This window comes from Leuciscus leuciscus (genome assembly GCF_965113295.1).
Source record: "Leuciscus leuciscus genome assembly, chromosome: 9".
Classification (NCBI taxonomy): domain Eukaryota; kingdom Metazoa; phylum Chordata; class Actinopteri; order Cypriniformes; family Leuciscidae; genus Leuciscus; species Leuciscus leuciscus.
The window spans coordinates 11,922,680-11,943,685 of NC_138733.1; the positions used below are offsets into that span (position 1 = coordinate 11,922,680).

At 38.2% G+C, this 21,006-nt stretch overlaps 3 protein-coding genes and 1 long non-coding RNA gene across 10 annotated transcripts in view; 3 read left to right on the forward strand and 1 right to left on the reverse strand.

The window, feature by feature from the left end:
* The first annotated feature begins 1,252 nt into the window (after positions 1 to 1,252).
* Positions 1,253 to 12,120, forward strand: LOC309507084 (E3 ubiquitin/ISG15 ligase TRIM25-like). 7 transcript variants are annotated; one of them, XM_082181197.1, is made up of 8 exons: positions 1,271 to 1,392; positions 1,820 to 1,829; positions 7,736 to 8,301; positions 8,440 to 8,535; positions 10,094 to 10,327; positions 10,460 to 10,613; positions 10,717 to 10,776; positions 10,908 to 12,120. In XM_082181197.1, the coding sequence occupies exons 3-8, from the start codon at positions 7,741 to 7,743 to the stop codon at positions 11,447 to 11,449; spliced, it is 1,647 nt and encodes a 548-aa protein (XP_082037323.1). In that variant the 5' UTR covers positions 1,271 to 1,392; positions 1,820 to 1,829; positions 7,736 to 7,740; the 3' UTR covers positions 11,450 to 12,120. The 7 variants fall into 7 exon arrangements, with proteins under 7 accessions (XP_082037320.1, XP_082037319.1, XP_082037323.1 ...); XM_082181194.1 differs by lacking the exon at positions 1,820 to 1,829 and having other exon boundaries at positions 1,253 to 1,392; positions 7,691 to 8,301; XM_082181193.1 differs by lacking the exon at positions 1,820 to 1,829 and having other exon boundaries at positions 1,259 to 1,392; positions 7,687 to 8,301.
* LOC309507081 (E3 ubiquitin/ISG15 ligase TRIM25-like) lies at positions 1,260 to 6,205 on the forward strand. The gene is made up of 7 exons (XM_082181183.1): positions 1,260 to 1,392; positions 1,820 to 2,392; positions 2,552 to 2,647; positions 2,962 to 3,195; positions 3,411 to 3,564; positions 3,649 to 3,708; positions 3,841 to 6,205. The coding sequence occupies exons 2-7, from the start codon at positions 1,835 to 1,837 to the stop codon at positions 4,389 to 4,391; spliced, it is 1,653 nt and encodes a 550-aa protein (XP_082037309.1). The 5' UTR covers positions 1,260 to 1,392; positions 1,820 to 1,834; the 3' UTR covers positions 4,392 to 6,205.
* Positions 12,121 to 12,676: 556 nt separating the features above from the next.
* The window catches only part of LOC309507142, a 44,366-nt gene continuing 36,036 nt past the window's right edge, over positions 12,677 to 21,006 (reverse strand). The window contains exons 3-4 of the long non-coding RNA XR_014209040.1: positions 17,499 to 17,687; positions 12,677 to 12,861 (exon numbers count right to left, since the gene is read on the reverse strand). This is a non-coding gene — a long non-coding RNA (uncharacterized lncRNA). The remainder of the gene's footprint in view (positions 12,862 to 17,498; positions 17,688 to 21,006) is intronic.
* LOC309505787 (tripartite motif-containing protein 16-like) lies at positions 17,703 to 20,729 on the forward strand (the record flags this gene model as incomplete). The annotated part of the gene is made up of 7 exons (XM_082179245.1): positions 17,703 to 17,737; positions 17,832 to 18,294; positions 18,432 to 18,527; positions 18,792 to 19,025; positions 19,112 to 19,253; positions 19,338 to 19,397; positions 19,532 to 20,729. 7 exons carry the CDS (start codon positions 17,703 to 17,705, stop codon positions 20,056 to 20,058), a joined length of 1,557 nt encoding a protein of 518 aa, XP_082035371.1. The 3' UTR covers positions 20,059 to 20,729.

A 21,006-nucleotide genomic window follows, 5' to 3' on the forward strand; every position in this document is an offset into this window, starting at 1 on the left:
AGATTTATTTGAGATTTTGTCATTTAATGTGTCTGTCATTATTCAAATATTTAACTAAATGGTCAAAATACATATATTTGCTACATGGAATATTTACTTTATTATTTTTCATTAAATCAACAAAAATTATATCAGACATATTTGACATATTCAGCAGAAATCAGATGTCAGCTGTGATCAGTTTTTATCACCAAGAGCTTTTCACTCCTGAGAGTCATCAGTAGTGGACGAGATAAACTACTTCATGATCTTCAATTGTGTGTCTAAGTCTAGTACTAAAAAAATAGTACGTTTATAAATAACGCTTCAATAATGTATAGAATCGTTATTGAATAATTCTATAAATTAGATGCACATTCAGATATCTGTATTATTTATCATAACTTGTAAGTCAATTAAGTGCAGCCATTTTTAATCTAAATTCATAGTTTATTACTATTATGACATTCCTTCGGCTAAAATGCAGGCTTATGTATAATTTAGAGAACTGTAGTGTAATTCAGATGAATTTCTTTGACTGAGATTTTGACATTTAATCTGTCTTTTTTTCAATTATGTATCTAAAAATACAAAATATACATATATTTACATTAAATACTTCATTTAGTATTTTACATTAGATCATCAAACTTATCAGTCATAATTTATATATTCAGCAGAAATCAAATGTCAGCTGTGATAAGTTTAAAAGGTTCACTCAAAAATGAAAATTGTGTCATCACTTACTCAACCTCGTGTTGTTCTAAACCTCTATGGGTTTCTCTGTTCTGTTGAACACAAAAGAAAATATTTTGAAGAATGTCGGTAACCAATCAGTTGATGGACCCCATTGACTTCCATAGTGGGGGAAAAAAAATACTATGGAAGTCAGTGGGGTCCATCAACTGTTTGGTTACCGACATTCTTCAAAATATTTTCTTTTGTGTTCAACAGAACAGAGAAACCCATACAGGTTTAGAACAACAAGAGGTTGAGTAAGTGATGACATAATTTTCATTTTTGAGTGAACTATCCCTTTAACCCACGAGTTTAGAGGGTCATTATCCCAGTACGAGATTTACTTCATGAGGGCTTTTTTTTATTTTAGTCTGGAACAATTTTTTTATATAAATGTCTAAGTTTAATAATAACAGTTAAATAATGTTAACCAGTCGATCAGGGGAATATAAACATTTGATTTCTCTTTCTCTCATTATCTCACACAGAACACACGCCCATTTTGTTTACGTGCTGAGAACCAGGAAGTATTTGAATTCAAGAGAAATGAAACTTAGGCTATTTCTCCTCTACACAAGCGATTCAACCTCTGTAATAGATCAACACCGCTGCTCTTTGTGTCAAAAGCTTTATAAGCTTTAACGCAAGTCATATTTGAGTTGTATTTCTGTCGAGGTAAGGACTTCATAAGATCCAAAGATTATGACTTTATCATGTTGTCTGCTTTTAAAAAAGAATCGAGTGCAAATATGTTTGAACAATATTTGAAGCAGAAATATGTTGCTGATCACGTAATTCGTGCTGCTGCGACTTCATTGTGTGAGCCACAGTAGGCTAATATGACAGATTATTTTAGCATGATGTATTTATTGTATAGAGTCGATAACTAATTGTTTTATGTCTTCTTGCTTGCATTAAAAAAAGAACATTCAATTATTACTGTATGAGTTTGATAATAGTTCCATGTTCATTTGGATGTCATGTTTATTCTTCTGGTTACGGATTAAGAGTTTAGGATTCTTTCATATTAATACACAAAACTAAGCATTTTGTATATTTTTATATGTTCTTTAATTAATGATTTACATGTGTATTTATGTAGGTTACTTCTTCAGAAATGGCTGAATCTGCAGTGAGTCCGTGTGTGGATCAGTTCAGCTGTCCAGTCTGTTTGGATCCTCTGAAGGAGCCGGTGACGATTCCCTGTGGACACAGTTACTGTATGAGCTGTATTACTGACTGCTGGGGCCAGAAGGAGCAGGGGCCGCCGTACCGCTGTCCCCAATGCAGAGAGAGCTTCAGTCAGAGACCTCTACTGAAGAAGAACACTCTGATAGCTAAGATGATGGAGACGCTGCAGAAGACGTCCCTACAAACGGCTGCTGTGGAGTGTGATGTTTGCACTACAGAGAAGAACAGAGCTGTAAAGTCCTGTCTGCAATGCTTGGCCTCCTTCTGTCAAACTCACCTGCAGCTTCACTATCAATCTCCTGCGTTTATGAAGCACAAACTAGTCGAAGCTTCCAGAAACATTCAGGAGAACTTCTGTCTCAGTCATGGGAAACTTCTGGAGATTTACTGTCAGGATGATCGTCAATGTATTTGTTGTTTGTGTACTGATAATCATAAAGGACACAGTGTGGTGTCTGTGGATTCTGAATGGACTAGTAAAAAGGTCATATCAACAATAATAAAAAACATGCATAAACTATTTTATTATAATTATTATATTGCATTTATAGGCTGTAATTTCAATTAACCTTGTTACACACCTTTACCAGACTGGAAAGGTATTATGTCTATTTTAAAAAATGTTGTATGTTAACATCCTCAGGAAGAGTTAAAGGAGATAAAGGTGTCGTGTCAGAAGCTGATCCAGGAGCGAGAGAGAGGTCAGCAGGAACTCAGTGAAGCTGTGAAGCTTCTTAAAGTATGTTTCTTTATGTTCTTTAGTTTTAAAGTTTGTTTGACACACAAAAGTTGATATTTTGAATTCAATTAAAGTAGATGTGACCAATAGCTGTTTAGCTCCAAATATTGATTAAAAAAGTGTTATAAAAGTAGTGACACAATTTATGGCGTTCTTATTGAAACTTTGGTTTGTTTTGAAGCTTGACAGCCACTAATTTTCTATTTTATTTAGAGAATTTGACAAAAAGAAAATGAAATTCCATTATTTTGACTATTGCACTAATTTGAGTCACAACAATGTTCTCCATGATCAGATCTTTGTGTCTCTGACAGAGTTCAGCGCTAGAGACCATGGAGGACATTGAGAAGGTCTTCACTGAGCTCATCTGCTCTCTTGAGAAGAAACGCTCTGAGATTAAAGAGCAGATCAGAGCTCAGGAGAAGACTGAGATAGATCGAGCAGAGGAACTTCACAAACATCTGGATCAAGAGCTGACAGAACTCAGAAAAACACAAGCAGAGATTGACAAACTTCTGAATAATGATGATCAGATCCAGTGTCTAAAGGTAATTAATGATCATGTGTGTAATTGATATACTGTAGGACGCTCACTATTCATTGTTCTGTGCTTTAAGTATTTCTTTTATTTAGTGGAAACAGTCATTTGTGCTGATGCCAAAATTTTGATAATCTAAACATTATTCTGGTGCTTGTTTGGTCTTTGAAAAAGATCAGTTCTGCTTTACAAATCATGTTTGAATTATTATTTGTCTCATTTCAGAGCTGTCAGTCTGTGTGTGTTTTACCCACATTTGAAGATGTTCCCAGCTTCACTCAACACACTCATTTGTCTTTTAAAGACGTTTCAATCACAGCATTCAGAGAGGTTTTGGAGGACGTCTGTCATCAGCAGACTGCTAAAATATCCCCAGAAGGTCTGAATCTTTTGATATGTTATTTTGTCATTCATACTCTTAAACCAACAATTTAACCTTACACTTGTTTTTGTGTCTCTTCAGTGTCAAATGTAAATGTTACAAAGCCTCCAGAACCAAAGACCCCAAATGATTTTTTGCAGTGTAAGTTGAACTGTAGTTTCTTCAAGACAAACACTCATTAATCAGTATCAGTGGAAATGATCTGTTACATGAGACCATTTTAGACCAAAGTTTACTTTGTTCAATTTTTTTTTTTTGTTCATTCCTCCTCAGATTTCTGTGAACTTCACCTGGATCTAAACACTGCACATAGAAACCTCAAACTGTCAGAGGAAAGCAGGAAAATATCATATTTTGATAAAGATCAGCAATATCCTGATCAACCAGAGCGATTTAATGTGTTTCCCTACATCTTGTCTAGAGAGGGTTTGCGCGGTCGCTGTTACTGGGAGGTCGAGTGCAGTGGGAACGACTGGGCTATAGCAGTTTGTTACAAACGAATTAGACGTAAAGGAAACCTTAATGACTGTAGACTTGGCTTCAACAAAATATCCTGGAGATTGGGTGGCTATTGTCTGCAGAATTTAAGTTTCATACATGCTAAAGCCCAAGTCCCAATCCCTGCTTTCTGCTCCTCTAGAATAGGAGTGTATCTGGATCACAGAGCAGGAACTCTGTCCTTCTACAGCGTCTCTGACACAATGACTCTCCTTCACAGAGTCCAGACCACTTTCACTGAACCCTTATACCCTGCGTTTGGGGTTGGTACAGGTTCTTCTGTCAGGATCATAGAGCAGAAGAGAGATCAGACGGACAAGAAATAAATTTAATTGATCGAGTTTCAGATTCAATTGCTGTACTCCTGAAATGTGCATGTATTTAAATTAAAATGTAATTTGTAGTTTGGGTGAACAAAAGGCATACAATTTCTTAAACACCATCAATGAATATTCAAAACCCATTTAAGACACTCAAGTTGGATTTAGTAAATAAATGTACAATTATACATGTAAGGGTTTATGCCCGACGAGGTGTCCATTCAGCAATTATACCATACCATATACCGCTTAATATACCATGGTCACTTGCCAAATAACATATTTTTAAAAGATTAGTTTATATTTTAATTCGTTTTACAATCGAAATCTAAAGTTTTTACAAACAATAACTTGGTTTCCCTGGTTACGCCTGATGGTTTATTTACTAGGTGTCCTCTATCACTTTTTAATGGACACCCTGCAGCCAATCAGAATCGAGTATTCACCCAGACCATGGTATAAATCAAATTATTGTGATTTTGTGCATTCTGTAATTTTGGCATCTGAAAGTGTTCATCTTCAGAAAGGTTTCTTTACTGCAAAACTCAATAATAATCCATGTCTGAATCCATGATGTAGTCGGCTGTGGAACAAACTGTTTACAGAGCAGCGTTACTCAAATGTTTTACGTGTCACATGTAACGTTATATTACATTTATTAAATGCAGCCGCTAATTTGTTCTGTTGTGCTGCTGCTAATAAGACCGCCTTTCTATATAAACGTTTTTTTGTTTTGTTTTTACAATTTGAATAACTGTGGACTTCAGGATGAGGTCTGATTTTGATTTATTTTTACCCAGCTTCATAACTACAGTATCTGATGGTGAGCTGAGAAACCACAATTTTGAAAACCTTTTAAAGACACATCTTTTTAAAATATCCTCTTCTATCAATACATAGCAATGTTTCTTCAAAAGATTCATCTTTATATTTGTTGTTCTACTTCAGTTTGATGGAGACAATATAGTGGGCAATTGTAACACTCAATTCCTCCAATCAGAAACAAGCGATGACACTTAATCTGCACATGCTCAGTAGGATTCTCTCTCTGTCTGTGGAAAAGGACTACGATCATTCACCTGAGCAGAAGTTTTCAACAAAATACTGATTTTGATTTATGAGAGTTACTTTTTGGATGTACAGTTTTTGTATTCTGCTGATGACATTGTGTTACAAAATCTTGAACCACATGACCCAATATTAGCACATTGTTTGTCTGTGTTCACATACTGTTAGAAAATGAACATATTTCACAAAATGTAAAACTACATTTAGAAGGGGTGTATTAAAATAAATGTGTTTGTTCTAATCTCTGATGCCACAACTGTGAATCAGACTAGAGTTTAACAGTGTAATTTAATTATGGCAAATCATTATGTCATTGTTTATGGAAATTATTAGTGTTACCAATTGTAATATTAATAGTGCACCTATATTTGTTTCTTGTATCAAAAGATCACTATTGTATTTCAAGTAGTCTGTAAGTTATGAAGGGAACTGTAAAAAATGGTTACAATTGCCCTCAGTCTCCCACTATATTAATTAATAATGTATGTAATTATGATAAAATACAGAGAAAATTCAATGAAATGTTGCATTTGTGTTAATAACAGTGATATTTTGGTTAATTCAAAGTGTGAATGTTGCTGTTTTAGGAAACATTGTCTTAAGAATCTGATTCTATTACTATTATGACATTCCTTCAGCTAAACACACAGGTTTATGTATAACTTAGACTAGTGTCATTCAGATTTATTTGAGATTTTGTCATTTCATTTGTCTGTCATTATTCAATTATTTAACTAAATGGTCAAAACACATATATTTACTACATGGAATATTTCATTTATTATTTTTCATTAAATCATCAGAAATGATATCAGACATATTTGACATATTCAGCAGAAATCAGATGTCAGCTGTGATCAGTTTTTATCACCAAGAGCTTTTCACTCCAGAGAGTCATTATCCCAGTGGACGAGATAAACTACTTCAGCCAATTAAGTGCAGCCATTTTAATCTAAATTCATAGTTTATTACTATTATGACATTCCTTCTGAATCCTGAAGCTGAAATACAGGCTTATGTATAATTTAGAGAACTGTAGTGTAATTCAGATGTAGGCTAGCTATTTCTTTAACTGAGATTTTGTAATTTAATCTGTCTTTGTTCAATTATTTATCTAAAAATACAAAATACATAGATTAAATACTTAATTTAGTATTTTACATTAGATCATCAAACATATCAGTCATATTTTATATATTCAGCAGAAATCAAATGTCAGCTGTGATAAGTTTAACAAGAGTTTAGAGGGTCATTATCCCAGTACAAGATACAGACTTCTTCAATTTGGGGCTTTTTTTTATTATTATTTTTTTAGTCTTGAACACATTTTTTAAAAATAAATGTCGAAGTTTAATAATTACAGTTAAATAATGTTAACCAGTCGATCAGGGGAATATAAACATTTTATTTCTCTTTCTCTCATTATCTCACAGAACACACGCCCATTTTGCGCTGAGAACCAGGAAGTATTTTAATTCAAGAGAAATGAAACTTAGGCTATTTCTCCTCTACACAAGCGATTCAACGCCTGTAATAGATCAACACCGCTGCTCTTTGTGTCAAAAGCTTTAAAGCTTTAAAGCAAGTCATATTTTAGTTGAATTTCTGTCGAGGTAAGGACTTCATAAGATCCAAAGATTATGACTTTATCATGTTGTCTGCTTTTAAGAAAGAATCGCGTGCAAATATGTATTTGTGTGTGTGTGTGTGTGTGTGTGTGTGTGTGTGTGTGTGTGTGTGTGTGTGTACAGTTTTTCTAATCCTGTAACTTGTAACAGGCCTGATGAAACACAATTTTGCTTTGTACTTCATTCCTAAACAATTATTTTTGTATTTTGTTCTTTAATGAAAACATAAGTGAGTACTATTGAATTGAAATACTCGATTACATAGGCCTACCTCAAAACGATACTTTTTACACTTTATAATTTCGAAGATTGTTTAAAAATACAAACCTATTTCTGTGGTGATCATGACTAATAAGACTATTCTGGAAAAATACAATTTCAACTCTATTGACAGCATATACAACAGCATTTACAGCCTGCAGTTGATCAGCTGAGAACAGAATTTATTTCCCCTCAGTTAAAAATGTAAACATTGTGATTAGGCTTCTCTCAAACTATGTTTTTTGTTTTTTTTGTTTATACTCGGACTTTGTAAAATCTCGTCAGTATCCATACTTTCACTTATGTAAAAAACAAAAAGACAAATAACTGATTTTCTTGGCTAGACAGCCCTTATTACAGAAGCTGAGAATCTGTTGATCTTTGAACACGGCACAGAAATGTCTGAATCTGCAGCGAGTCCGTATGTGGATCAGTTCAGCTGTCCAGTCTGTTTGGATCCTCTGAAGGAGCCGGTGACGATTCCCTGTGGACACAGTTACTGTATGAGCTGTATTACTGACTGCTGGGGCCAGAAGGAGCAGGGGCCGCCGTACCGCTGTCCCCAATGCAGAGAGAGCTTCAGTCAGAGACCTCTACTGAAGAAGAACACTCTGATAGCTGAGATGATGGAGACGCTGCAGAAGACGTCCCTACAAACGGCTGCTGTGGAGTGTGATGTTTGCACTACAGAGAAGAACAGAGCTGTAAAGTCCTGTCTGCAGTGCTTGGCCTCCTTCTGTCAAACTCACCTGCAGCTTCACTATCAATCTCCTGCGTTTATGAAGCACAAACTAGTCGAAGCTTCCAGACACATTCAGGAGAACATCTGTCTCAGTCATGGGAAACTTCTGGAGATTTACTGTCAGGATGATCATCAGTATATTTGTTACTTGTGTATGGTTGACGGTCATAAAAACCACAACATGGTGTCTGTGGATTCAGAATGGACTAGTAAAAAGGTAATGAATGCTTATAATTTCAGGTAGATTTCGTTTTTTTATTTTTTTTATTTAGTCAAAGTTATTTATTTATTTAAATGACCAATTTAAATTACTGAGATACTAACCTACTTACTTCTTTTATGTCCACATCCTCAGAAAGAGTTAAATGAGATAAAGGTGTCGTGTCAGAAGCTGATCCAGGAGCGAGAGAGAGGTCAGCGGGAACTCAGTGAAGCTGTGAAGTCTTTTAAAGTGAGTATCAGAAGATGCCAGTGATGTTTACAGCTCTTGTAAAAGTGACATATTATTACATAATCCTATGGAGAATCTTAAGCAACACTTGCAGCAGAAAAACAAAAGCGAAAACACCCTCATACAAACAACAACTACAAAATATGTGCAAATGCAAATGTTTCCTGATTTATGTAGTTTTTGCGCATGCAAAAGTAGCCATTTTTTCCGGTAACGTCACTTTCAGTTATTTGGAGTTATATAATTTATGTTTGCAAATAACCGGAAAACTAATCCGGTATAAACATGCAACATTTTAGTTTTACCAGTTCATTTGTCTGATAGAATGCATACTGTAAAACTTCAAATAATAGCCGAGTCCCAATAGACGCCTGTCTCTTTACACGCCTGGTGTGGCTACAGGTTTGGATAAATAAAGGCCGGTCTCAAATAGAGGCCCGGTCTGTTTTTTAGTTTCGGGTTGTATTTAATCTTCTAAAACCCGTCAGATTGTCTGTTTAAGCCAGTTCTATGGAGCAGATTGTGCACGCAAGAGAGCTCAGCGCATCTGGGCGGGAGCTGTTAGCGCAAGCAGAGTTAGCGGAGGCCGGAGAGGGAGAAGTGGAGGAGAGCGACGAGGAGGAGGAACTCGCCAATGAACTTGTAGTTGAGGATGGCGGTGATGATGATAGTGATGAATATTGTCCTTTTGTATCACATGAATGCTGTTGTTTTACAGGGTTGCCTTCATTCTTTCTTGTTGATGATGTGTTTCTGGCAACTAGTTCATAGGCTCGATGGATATTACGGTAACTTGTATTGTTCAGCCCATGGCTGTCACATCGTTTCGTTTTTTATGCTGCCAATAATCTAAAGGGGGTCGCACACCGGACGAGAAGCGCAGCGCCGCGCCGCGTCTATGACAACTCGAGGTATGGCACACCGGACGTGCACTTTGTCAGTTTATGGCCAGCAATATAGTTATGTTTAAGGATATTATGGAATTAAGATCATGTCTGTACTATGTTATGATTGCACTGTGCAATTAAATACAATCGTTGCTTAGTCTTCAGTCTGAATTCACTTTAAATGAAATCACTGATTTCTGTAAATTAATGTAAAACTGAATGTATATTGCAGCACAGGGTGAAGTCAGTATACATTAACGACGATTTGAGACAATGTACACTCATAGAGAATAATGTGTTCGAATTTTAAAGATGTGGCGCTGCGTTTCTCGTCTGGTGTGCGACCCCCTTTAGACATACAGAAATATAGTAGGTTAATTCTTACATTAACTGATCTGTTAAACACAAACACAGATTTGGTAACCTCCTACTGTCATGCTCATCTCAACACTAAATTAAAGGCCTGTCTCATATAGACGCCTGTCTCACAAGCTGGTGCAGTTCGGCAATATGGGAAAATTAAAGCTCAGGCTATTATTTGAAGTTTTTACGGTAATCACTGTCTGGATTTGGAAAAGATTTATGATAATGAAGTAATTTAATTGAAATTAGTCTCATAAATACAGGCTGTTGTTCCTGTCTGCATGATCAGATCTTTGTGTCTCCGACAGAGTTCAGCACTAGAGACCATGGAGGACATTGAGAAGGTCTTCACTGAGCTCATCTGCTCTCTTGAGAAGAAACGCTCTGAGATTAAAGAGCAGATCAGAGCTCAGGAGAAGACTGAGATAGATCGAGCAGAGGAACTTCACAAACATCTGGATCAAGAGCTGACAGAACTCAGAAAAACACAAGCAGAGATTGACAAACTTCTGATTTCTGATGATCAGATCCAGTGTCTGAAGGTAATGACGCAAAAATGTTGAGAATTATCCATAAAAGTACACACTATTATACCGTGCTCGTTTTATGTTCTGGAAAAGATCTGTTCTGGTTTAAAAATTAAGTCTTAATTATTTTTTATATTCTCATTTCAGAGCTGTCAGTCTGTGTGTGTTTTATCCACATTTGAAGACGTTCCCAGCTTCACTCAACACACTCATCTGTCTTTTAAAGACGTTTCAATCTCAGCGTTTAAGGAGGTTTTGGAGGACGTCTGTCAACAGCAAACAGACAGAATATCTCGAGAAGGTCTGAATGCTTCTTTTCCTATGGTAATAAAATGTTTCATTCATACTATGTGTGATTACACCTCATATTGAGTTTACAGTTGAGTTTCTTCTCATGTTTTCAGTGTCAAATGTTCATGTTGCACAGACTCCAGAACCAAAGACTCCAAATACATTTTGGCAATGTAAGTTGAGCGATTTCTCCACAAAAACATGTACATGTTAATATAAACATAATTAAAAGTGCAAAATAAGAAATTTTTAAAAATAATAATAATTAAATATTCCATATGGGTTTGTGTGCATTCATCCTCAGATTTCTGTCAACTGCAATTGGATCCAAACACTGCAAATAAACAACTCAAACTGTCAGAAGAGAACAGAAAAGTATCATATTCAGATAAAGTTCAACAATATCCTGATCACCCAGAGAGATTTGATGAGTTTAATTACATCTTGTGTCGAGAGGGTTTGTATGATCGCTGTTACTGGGAGGTCGAGTGCAGTGGGAAGAATTGGGCTGTGGCAGTTTGTTACAAAGGAACTGAACGTAAAAGAAGAAGTGAAGACTGTGTACTTGGCTTCAACAAAATATCCTGGAGATTGGGCTATTGTATGCTGGATTTCCATTTCATACATAATAAAGCCAGAGTCTATATCCCTGTTGCCTCTAGAATAGGAGTGTATCTGGATCACAGAGCAGGAACTCTGTCCTTCTACAGCGTCTCTGACACAATGACTCTCCTTCACAGAGTCCAGACCACCTTCACTGAACCCTTATACCCTGCGTTTCTAACTGGAAAAGGTTCGTCTGTCAGGATCATAGAGCAGGAGAGAGTTCAGACAGACCAGAAATAAATATAATTGATCGAGTTTCAAATTCAAATGCTAAACTTCTGGAACATGTAGGCCTATATGTTGAAATTAAAATGTAATTTGTAGTTTAATTAACAAAAGACACATTTCTTAAACACCATCAATGAATATACAACACCCATTTAAGACATTCTCAAGTTGGATATAGTAAACAGTTCATTATCAGATGTTACAAAACCAGATGTTGCAATGATTTTGATTTTGTGTATTCTGTAATTTTGGATAATAGTCCATGTTTGAATTCATGATGCAGTTCATCATTGAGCCACGAGGTTTCTAGGTTAGTTTGGAAAATATTCGGCTGTGGAACCTAGTAAACAGTTTACAGGACGGTGTTGATAATGTTTTACATGTCACATGTACTATGTTATATTACATGTTTTAAATGCAGCCGCTGTTTTGTTCTGTTGTGATGCTGCTAATAAGACCGCCTTTCTTTATACATTTTTTTTTCAAGAATAACTGTTGAATTCAGGAAAACCATTTTTTGAAAACCTTTTAAAGACATTGAGTTTTTCAAATATCCTCTTCCATCAATGCATAGTAATGTTTCTTAAAAAAAATCATCTTTATATTTGTTGTTCTTGGATTGATGTATATAAGTAATAATGTAATCTACAATTATGATAAAATAAAGAGAAAATTAAATGAAATTGTTCATTTGTGTTGATAACAGTGTCAGTTTCAAAGTGTAAATGTTGCTGTTTTAGAAAACATTGTCTTAAGAGTCTGTGATTATATTACTGTTATGACACTCCTTCAGCTAAATATACAGGCTTGTGCATCATTAGAGAACTGTCATTCAGATCCATTTCTTTGACTCAGATTTTCATTATGTTTTTTCTGTCATTATTCAATTATTTAACTAAATTGTCAAAACGCATATATTTAGTATTTTACATTAAATCATCAAAAATGATATCAGACATATTTTACATATTCATCAGAAATCAAATGTCAGCTGTGATCAGTTTAGCTCAAAAGCTTTTAACTCAGTCATTATCCCAGTGGACGAGATAAACTACTTCATATGTAAATTGAATTTTCCGTCTATGATCTCGGTGGTTACAGGCTTACTGAATAAAAATACCTTTTTTACGCATGTGCTTAAACGCTTGTAACCGTCGGCTATATTTATGTTTGATTTTTGATTTCGGTGTTGACAAAAAGCTGAGAAATGGCTAAAAGCTTTTAAAGACAATTTTTAAAAATAATCTGTATCTTTCATAGCAATGTTTCTTTAAAAGATTCATCTTTATATTTGTTTTTCTTTGGTTTAATGTATAATTAATAATGTATTGTGCAGTTAGAGATCATTTGATGGAAATGAGTTTGTTTTAGGAAATATTTTCTCTCCAGAATTCATGATCTGAGATTGTGTGTTATATATGTAGCTAATGTTGTGCTATATGAAGGTGACCACTAGGTCGCAGTAGTGTTCTGTAATTGACGGAGTTCTCGGTTGTAATAAAAACAGTCCAGAAGAAGTGAGTGAACCAGCCAAACGTGTATGAGTGTTTTCCTCTATGTGCGAATTGTCTATATAAATACATTAGGAGGAAACATCAAATAAATTGGCGACGAGGTGTGTAGTCTTGAAGACTTTTCATGGCATCGGCGAATAAACAGCCAGTGTTTGTCAAGTTTGGACATAAAAGAACAACCACGCTGAAAATATCTAGCTAGTGAGCTAACTTAGTGAAGTGATGAGTCGGTCTGCTTCCGAAGAGTCTAACGTTATAGTGCAAGCCACCAGAAGCAGACACATCATGGCTGGAATAATCGGACATATGGATCCCTTTGAGGAGACCGGTGAGCAATGGGCAACGTATATTGAACGTTTCGAACATTACATCTTGGCTAATGAGATTAGTGACACAAAGAAAGTGCCGGTGCTGCTTAGTGTGCTAGGATCAAAAACTTTCGGAACATTGCAAGTTTGGTGCTTACTTGGAAGACGCACTTAGGGACAGATTTATTTGTGGACTTAAAAGTGAAACTGTGCAGAAGCGCCTGTTGACGGAGAAAGATCTCACATTTCAGAAAGCAGTCGATTACGCTGTATCTGCAGAGACGGCAGCGCACGACGTGCAGCAGTTAAGTGGCTCGCTTAAAGTGAACGCGGTGTTTTCCCATAAATGCCCCCGTTGTGGGAAAATAAATCATACTGATGAGGACTGCTGGTACAAAGAGCGTGATTGTCACCAGTGTGGGAGGAAAGTCCACACAAAGCACATGTGTAAGAGCAAAGCCAAAAGCAGCCATGGCAGAGAATGGAAACAGAAAGTGGAAAAACCTGAACAGAAAGGTAATGCATTTAAGCGCAATGTAAAAGATAGAAAGAAGAGAATTTATCATGTTGAGGCAAGAGGAGATGAAAATGAAAGTGAGGAAAATAAATCTGACACTGACTGTGAGTTGGGACTGTATTACATGTCACAAAAAGGGAAATATTCACGAATCTCAGTGCTGCCTGTAGTAAATGGAAAGAAAATGGAGATGGAATTGGATACAGGGGCTGCTGTGTCGTTGATTCCTTGGGAACAGTACAAAAGCACGCTGGGTCAACTGCCACTGCAACCTACTGATGTTATGCTCAAGACATATACTGGTGAGCCCTTGGAGCCAGAAGGGGTCATTAAGGTGCAAGTAAAGTTAAATAAGCAATGTGCTGATTTGCCCTTGTATGTAGTTAAAGTGGATGCACCCGCACTGTTTGGTAGAGAGTGGCTGAGAGTGATTAAACTGAACTGGAAAGACTTAAAGACTGTGCATGCAATTGAGCAAAGTGAGAAAGATAACTTGGAGGTGGTGTTAAAAAGACACTCAGCTGTGTTCTCTGAAAATCTAGGCACAATGAAGGGAATTAAGGCCACATTGACTATTAAACCTAACAGTGTACCCAAATTCTGTCCACCACGTAATGTGCCATATGCTCTTAGACCTCGAGTTGATGCTGAACTACAACGTCTGACTGAGCTTGGGGTGATCTCACCAGTGGAGCATAGTGACTGGGCCACGCCCGTGGTGCCTGTCAGCAAAAAGGATGGCACTGTGAGACTTTGTGGAGATTTCAAGGTCACTCTCAACCCAGCTCTGTGCGTGGATAAGTATCCAATTCCACGTATTGAGGACCTTTTTGCCTCTCTTGCAGGAGGCCAACGCTTTAGTAAACTAGACTTATCAAACGCCTATCTACAGATGGAGGTAGAAGAAAAGTCTAGGGAGCTGCTGACTATCTCAACACAAAAAGGGCTGTTTCGTTTTAACCGGTTACCATTTGGAGTAGCCTCATCACCTACCTTATTTCAGAAGGCAATGGACCAAGTGCTTCTCGGACTGCCGTACACGCACTGTTACCTGGATGACATCCTTATCAGTGGTCCTGACGAACAGACTCACCTAAAAACTCTGGATGCAGTTCTGGGCAGGCTAGAGGAACAAGGCCTGCATCTCAAGTCAGAGAAGTGTCTGTTTTTCCAGGAGTCTGTGGAATACTTGGGCCATATCATTGACGCAGCTGGACTCCACAAGTCACCAGAGAAGGTGCGTGCTATTGTGGACGCACCAGCACCAGGCAATGTCAGTCAGCTACGTTCGTTCCTTGGAATGCTAAACTATTACGGACGTTTCATTCCCGACTTAGCCACTGTCATGAAACCACTGAATGAACTGCTAAATAAAGGGAAGAAATGGCAGTGGACGTCAGCCTGTGAGTCAGCGTTCCAGACATCTAAAGCACTACTGGTATCTCAGGAAGTATTGACCCATTACAATCCTAAGCTGCCCCTCCGCCTCGCTTGTGATGCGTCGCCTTATGGGGTCGGAGCTGTGCTCTCGCACGTCATGCCTGATGGTGAGGAAAGACCAATAGCCTATGCATCTCGAACTCTCAGCAAGGCGGAACAAAACTACGCTCAGATCGAGAAGGAGGCGCTAGCGATAGTTTTTGGAGTACGCAAGTTCCACCAGTACCTCTATGGTAATAAGTTCACCTTACTCACTAACCATCGTCCACTGACCTCCATCCTTAGCCCATTGAAAAGTACCCCGTCAATGGCTGCAGCCCGAATGCAGCGTTGGGCGCTCCTTTTGTCAGCGCATGATTACACCATTCAATACCGGAAAGGTGCATTACACGCAAATGCCGATGGACTTTCACGTTTGCCACTCTCCTACACTCATAAAGAGAAGTTGGGCGCGGTAGAGGTATTCTACACATCTCAGTTGGACACATTACCAGTCAGTAGCACTGAGATCAGACGGGACACCTTGTCTGACCCCACTTTGTCACGTGTCTTAGAAATGGTCTCAACTGGTCAGTTTCCAGCTGCGAAGGGCGCAGGTGAAGAACTGTCACCCTACCTGCTGCGTAAGCTTGATCTCACAATACAGCAGGGATGCCTCATGTGGGGTGTGAGAGTGGTCGTGCCACCAAAACTGCGCCCCGAGTTCTGGAAGAGCTTCACTCCGCACATCCAGGTGTAGTGAGGATGAAGAGCTTGGCCCGTAGTTATGTTTGGTGGCCCGGCATAGACTCTCAAGTTGAGCTCCAAGCTAAATCTTGCCACTCCTGTCAGAACGTACAAAAAGAGCCTGGGCTAGCACCTCTATACCCTTGGATGTGGCCCTCTAGTCCATGGGAAAGGATACATGTGGACTTTGCGGGTCCATTTGAAGGACATATGTACCTGGTCGTTGTGGATGCACATTCTAAGTGGCCGGAGATGCATATTATGGACAGCACCACGGCCAGCATGACCATTCAAGTGCTCAGGGGTCTTTTTAGTCGCTATGGCGTTCCACACATCCTTGTGAGCGACAACGGACCGCAATTCTGTGCTGAAGAATTCAGTGCATTTCTGAGGGTCAATGGAGTCAAACACATCCGCTCAGCGCCATACCATCCTGCCACCAATGGCTTGGCCGAACGGTTTGTGCAGACGTTCAAGCATGCCTTAAAAGCGTCCAAAGGCACGGCACGGCACGTGTGCGTCAGAGACTTGATGCGTTTCTTCTGACATACCGAAACACCCCTCATGCAACAACGAAAGAAACGCCGGCTATGTTATTCCTCGGACGCAGACTGCGCTCTCGATTGGATTGTCTGAAACCCAGTGTTGCTGGAGCAGTACACCGGTCACAGGATGCTCAACAACAACGACGCCAACGCCACTCTAGGGCCAGACAGTTTGATGTTGGGGAGTCAGTCCTGGTGCGTGATTATAGGAAAGGGGAGGAAAAGTGGGCACAAGGTGTTATTATGGAAAAGACAGGACCGGTGTCGTACAAGGTAAAGGTGGGATCACCAGGGGTTTGGAAACGCCATGTGGACCAGATGCTGACACGGCCAGATTCAGAGCCTCAGCAGATTGAAGTGAACCTTCCTGTAAGTCCGCAGGTGGTACTACCTCATAGTGATAGTTGCACCACACTGCACCTTAATACACCTCCACAGGAAAAGAATGATAATCAAATTCCTGAGATTTCCGAATCATCAAAAACACACCCGTCCATTGAACCACCCCCTACGGAATATACCCAGGCAACAGAGACTGTGAAACGTTTTCCTGAGAGAATCAGAAAACCACCCGTACGTTTCCGTGATGAGTAAACAGTGATTAGTTCACAGAATGTGGTAGTACAGTCTGAGTTGTGGGACATATTGTTTTCAACATGCAAGTATACAAAAATAGAGAACTCCTGAGTTTTATTTTGATGAAAAAAAAATTTTAATAAAAAAAACTGTTAAAGAATATATATATTTTGTGTTAAAGGCACATTCTATCTTAGTGGGGAGGAAATGTTATATACTGTATGTAGCTAATGTTGTGCTATATGAAGGTGACCACTAGGTCGCAGTAGTGTTCTGTAATCGACGGAGTTCTCGGTTGTAATAAAAACAGTCCAGAAGAAGTGAGTGAACCAGCCAAACGTGTATGAGTGTTTTCCTCTATGTGCAAATATCGAATTGTCTATATAAATACATTAGGAGGAAACATAAAAGTGTGTGATTGTTGTTTTTCTCCACAACATCAGAATAAAAACCTGCTGTTCTTATAATCACGAAGCATCACATGTTAAAGCTTTGATGCCAATGACATTGTTCAACAAGCATGAACTCATTAATGATTTTATTATTTTACGCACAGATTGCTGGAAGTGTGTTAGAAGCAGTTAAAACAAAGAAACACATTTTTGTTATTACAAACCCCTCTCTCTCTCTCTCTCTCTCATGCACACACACATCTGCACACAGAAAACCAGGAAGTTTGTGGATTCGAGAGAAATGAAACCTATTTCCCTGCTACACGAGCCTCTGCTTCAGGATCCACACTCTTCCAGTTTGGTTAAAGCTGTAAAGGAGGGAATATTTGGGCTGTATTACTGACTGCTGGGGCCAGAAGGAGCAGGGGCCGCCGCACCGCTGTCCCCAATGCAGAGAGAGCTTCAGTCAGAGACCTCTACTGAAGAAGAACACTCTGATAGCTGAGATGATGGAGACGCTGCAGAAGACGTCCCTACAAACGGCTGCTGTGGAGTGTGATGTTTGCACTACAGAGAAGAACAGAGCTGTAAAGTCCTGTCTGCAGTGCTTGGCCTCCTTCTGTCAAACTCACCTGCAGCTTCACTATCAATCTCCTGCGTTTATGAAGCACAAACTAGTCAAAGCTTCCAGAAACATTCAGGAGAACATCTGTCTCAGTCATGGGAAACTTCTGGAGATTTACTGTCAGGATGATCGTCAGTGTATTTGTTGTTTGTGTACTGATAATCATAAAGGACACAGTGTGGTGTCTGTGGATTCAGAATGGACTAGTAAAAAGGTAATGAATGCTTAGTTTAGTTGTCATTTTTTCTTGAGTTGATAATAGTCAAATTTATTTATTTATTTTATATGACTAATTTAAATGACTGACATAGTACCTAACCTACTTCCTCCTTTGTATGTGAACATCTTCAGAAAGAGTTAAAGGAGATAAAGGTGTCGTGTCAGAAGCTGATCCAGGAGCGAGAGAGAGGTCAGCAGGAACTCAGTGAAGCTGTGAAGCTTCTTAAAGTATGTTTCTTTATGTGTTCTTTAGTTTTAAAGTTAGTTTGACACACAAAAAAGTAGATAAAAAAAATTCTATGAAAGTACATGATGACCGATGGATTTTGAGCTCCAAAAATTGGTTAAACTGCTATAAGAATCGTGACATACAACTCACAGTGTTCTTATTGAGACTTCTGTCCATTTTGACAGCCACTAATTTTCTTTCTACCTGCATTGTTTTGAGTCAGAACTATGATCTTCATGATAAGATCTTTGTGTCTCTGACAGAGTTCAGCGCTAGAGAGCATGGAGGACATTGAGAAGGTCTTCACTGAGCTCATCTGCTCTCTTGAGAAGAAACGCTCTGAGATTAAAGAGCAGATCAGAGCTCAGGAGAAGACTGAGATAGATCGAGCAGAGGAACTTCACAAACATCTGGATCAAGAGCTGACAGAACTCAGAAAAACACAAGCAGAGATTGACAAACTTCTGATTAATGATGATCAGATCCAGTGTCTGAAGGTTGTGACACAAGGTTGTTTTGTGTTTTTGAAAAGATTAATTGTGCTTCACAACTTATGTTTAAAATAATATTATTCTTATTTCAGAGCTGTCAGTCTGTGTGTGTTTTACCCACATTTGAAGACGTTCTCATCACTCATCTGTCTTTTAAAGACATTTCAATCTCAGCATTTAAGGAGGTTTTGGAGGACGTCTGTCATCAGGAAACAGCAAGAATATTCAGAGAAGGTCTGAATGATTTTCCTTGGATTTTAAAACGTGTCATTTATACTATGTATGATTACACCTAAAAATATATTCTCATGTTTTCAGTGTCAAATGTTCATGTTGCACAGACTCCAGAACCAAAGACTCCAAATACATTTTGGCAATGTAAGTTGAGCGATTGCTCACAAACTCAAACCCAAATAGGCTGTACATGTTAATTGATAAATAAGTGAAATATAAAGAAAATAATAACAATAATAAAGTTTATAACTCTGTTTGTGTGCATCCTTTCTCCTTAGATTTCTATGAACTTAACCTGGATCCAAAGACATCACACAAAAACCTCATCTTGTCAGAAGAGAACAAAAAAGCAACACATTCAGTTAAAGATCAGCAGTATCCTGATCACCCAGAGAGATTTGATGCGTTTCTCTACATCTTGTGTCGAGAGGGTTTGTGCGGTCGCTGTTACTGGGAGGTCGAGTGCAGTGGGAACAATTGGGCTGTAGCAGTTTCTTACAAACAAATTAGATGTAAAGGAAAAAGTGATGACTGTAGACTTGGCTTCAACCAAAAATCTTGGAGATTGTCCCTCTCTCAACAGAATGTTCATTTTATTCATGCTAAAGCCTCTGTCTCAATCCCTGTCTGCTCCTCTAGAATAGGAGTGTATCTGGATCACAGAGCAGGAACTCTGTCCTTCTACAGCGTCTCTGACACAATGACTCTCCTTCACAGAGTCCAGACCACTTTCACTGAACCCTTATACCCTGCGTTTCGAACTGGACAAGGTTCATTTGTCAGGATCATAAAGAGCAGAATTTAAAAATATAATTGATCAGAAAACTACATTTAAAACGACATGACTGTATTTGACAGTTACATTTACACATTAAAGATTATTTTAAAGCGGTGGTTCGGGATTTTTGACATCGGACCTCATTTTTAAGTCAGCCTGGTTGTTATTCATCAGTGGAGACATTTTTTTTTTTTAATTATCCAGTCCTTATATTTGGATAGTTAGCCGATGCTAGGCTAGCGCGAGTCAATGGTATATGTGTTAGCCAGCCATTAAAAACCGTTTTACCCACACCACAGTGCACCAAACGCAAATCAATTATAACACTAGACTATCGATGTATATGTCCGTTGAGAGAATAATGTTAGAAATCAAACTTACCTTTCATCTCAATGATCCCAAAGGAACTAGTTTCTCAGCAGCTGCGGAATTTTACTTTGCTCTGGTTAGTAATGCGGCAAAAAGTAAACACAGAACAGAAGCGCACTGTAATCAGTGTACCAGCGGCAGGTAAATACACTTGTGTCATGTGTGTACCGGCTCACTCGGTTGCCTAGGTAATCAATATCACTCCGCTGCTGCTGTAGACAAGGCTTATGATTACAGGGAACAAATTATAACTTATGCAATGTGATGAAAGGTAAGTTTGATTTCTAACATTATTCTCTCAACGGACATATACATCGATAGTCTAGTGTTATAATTGATTTGCGTTTAGTGCACTGTGGAGTGGGTAAAACGGTTTTTAATGGCTGGGTAACACATATACCATTGTCTCGCGCTAGCCTAGCATCGGCTAACTATCCAAATATAAGGACTGGATAATAAAATGAAAAAAATGTCTCCACTGATGAATAACAACCAGGCTGACTTAAAAATGAGGTCCGATGTCAAAAATCCCGAACAACCCCTTTAAATTGAGTTCTGAATATGTAAAACAGTTTACTTAAAGGGATAGTTCACCCAAAAATGAAA

Coding starts and splice junctions, on each gene's coding strand:
- LOC309507081 (XM_082181183.1), top strand. CDS start 1,835: ATGGCTGAATCTGCAGTGAGTCCGTGTGTGGATCAGTTCAGCTGTCCA. Junction 2,648..2,961: donor AAGCTGTGAAGCTTCTTAAA/GTATGTTTCTTT, acceptor TGTCTCTGACAG/AGTTCAGCGCTAGAGACCAT. Junction 3,565..3,648: donor TGCTAAAATATCCCCAGAAG/GTCTGAATCTTT, acceptor GTGTCTCTTCAG/TGTCAAATGTAAATGTTACA.
- LOC309507084 (XM_082181194.1), top strand. CDS start 7,741: ATGTCTGAATCTGCAGCGAGTCCGTATGTGGATCAGTTCAGCTGTCCA. Junction 8,302..8,439: donor CAGAATGGACTAGTAAAAAG/GTAATGAATGCT, acceptor CCACATCCTCAG/AAAGAGTTAAATGAGATAAA. Junction 8,536..10,093: donor AAGCTGTGAAGTCTTTTAAA/GTGAGTATCAGA, acceptor TGTCTCCGACAG/AGTTCAGCACTAGAGACCAT.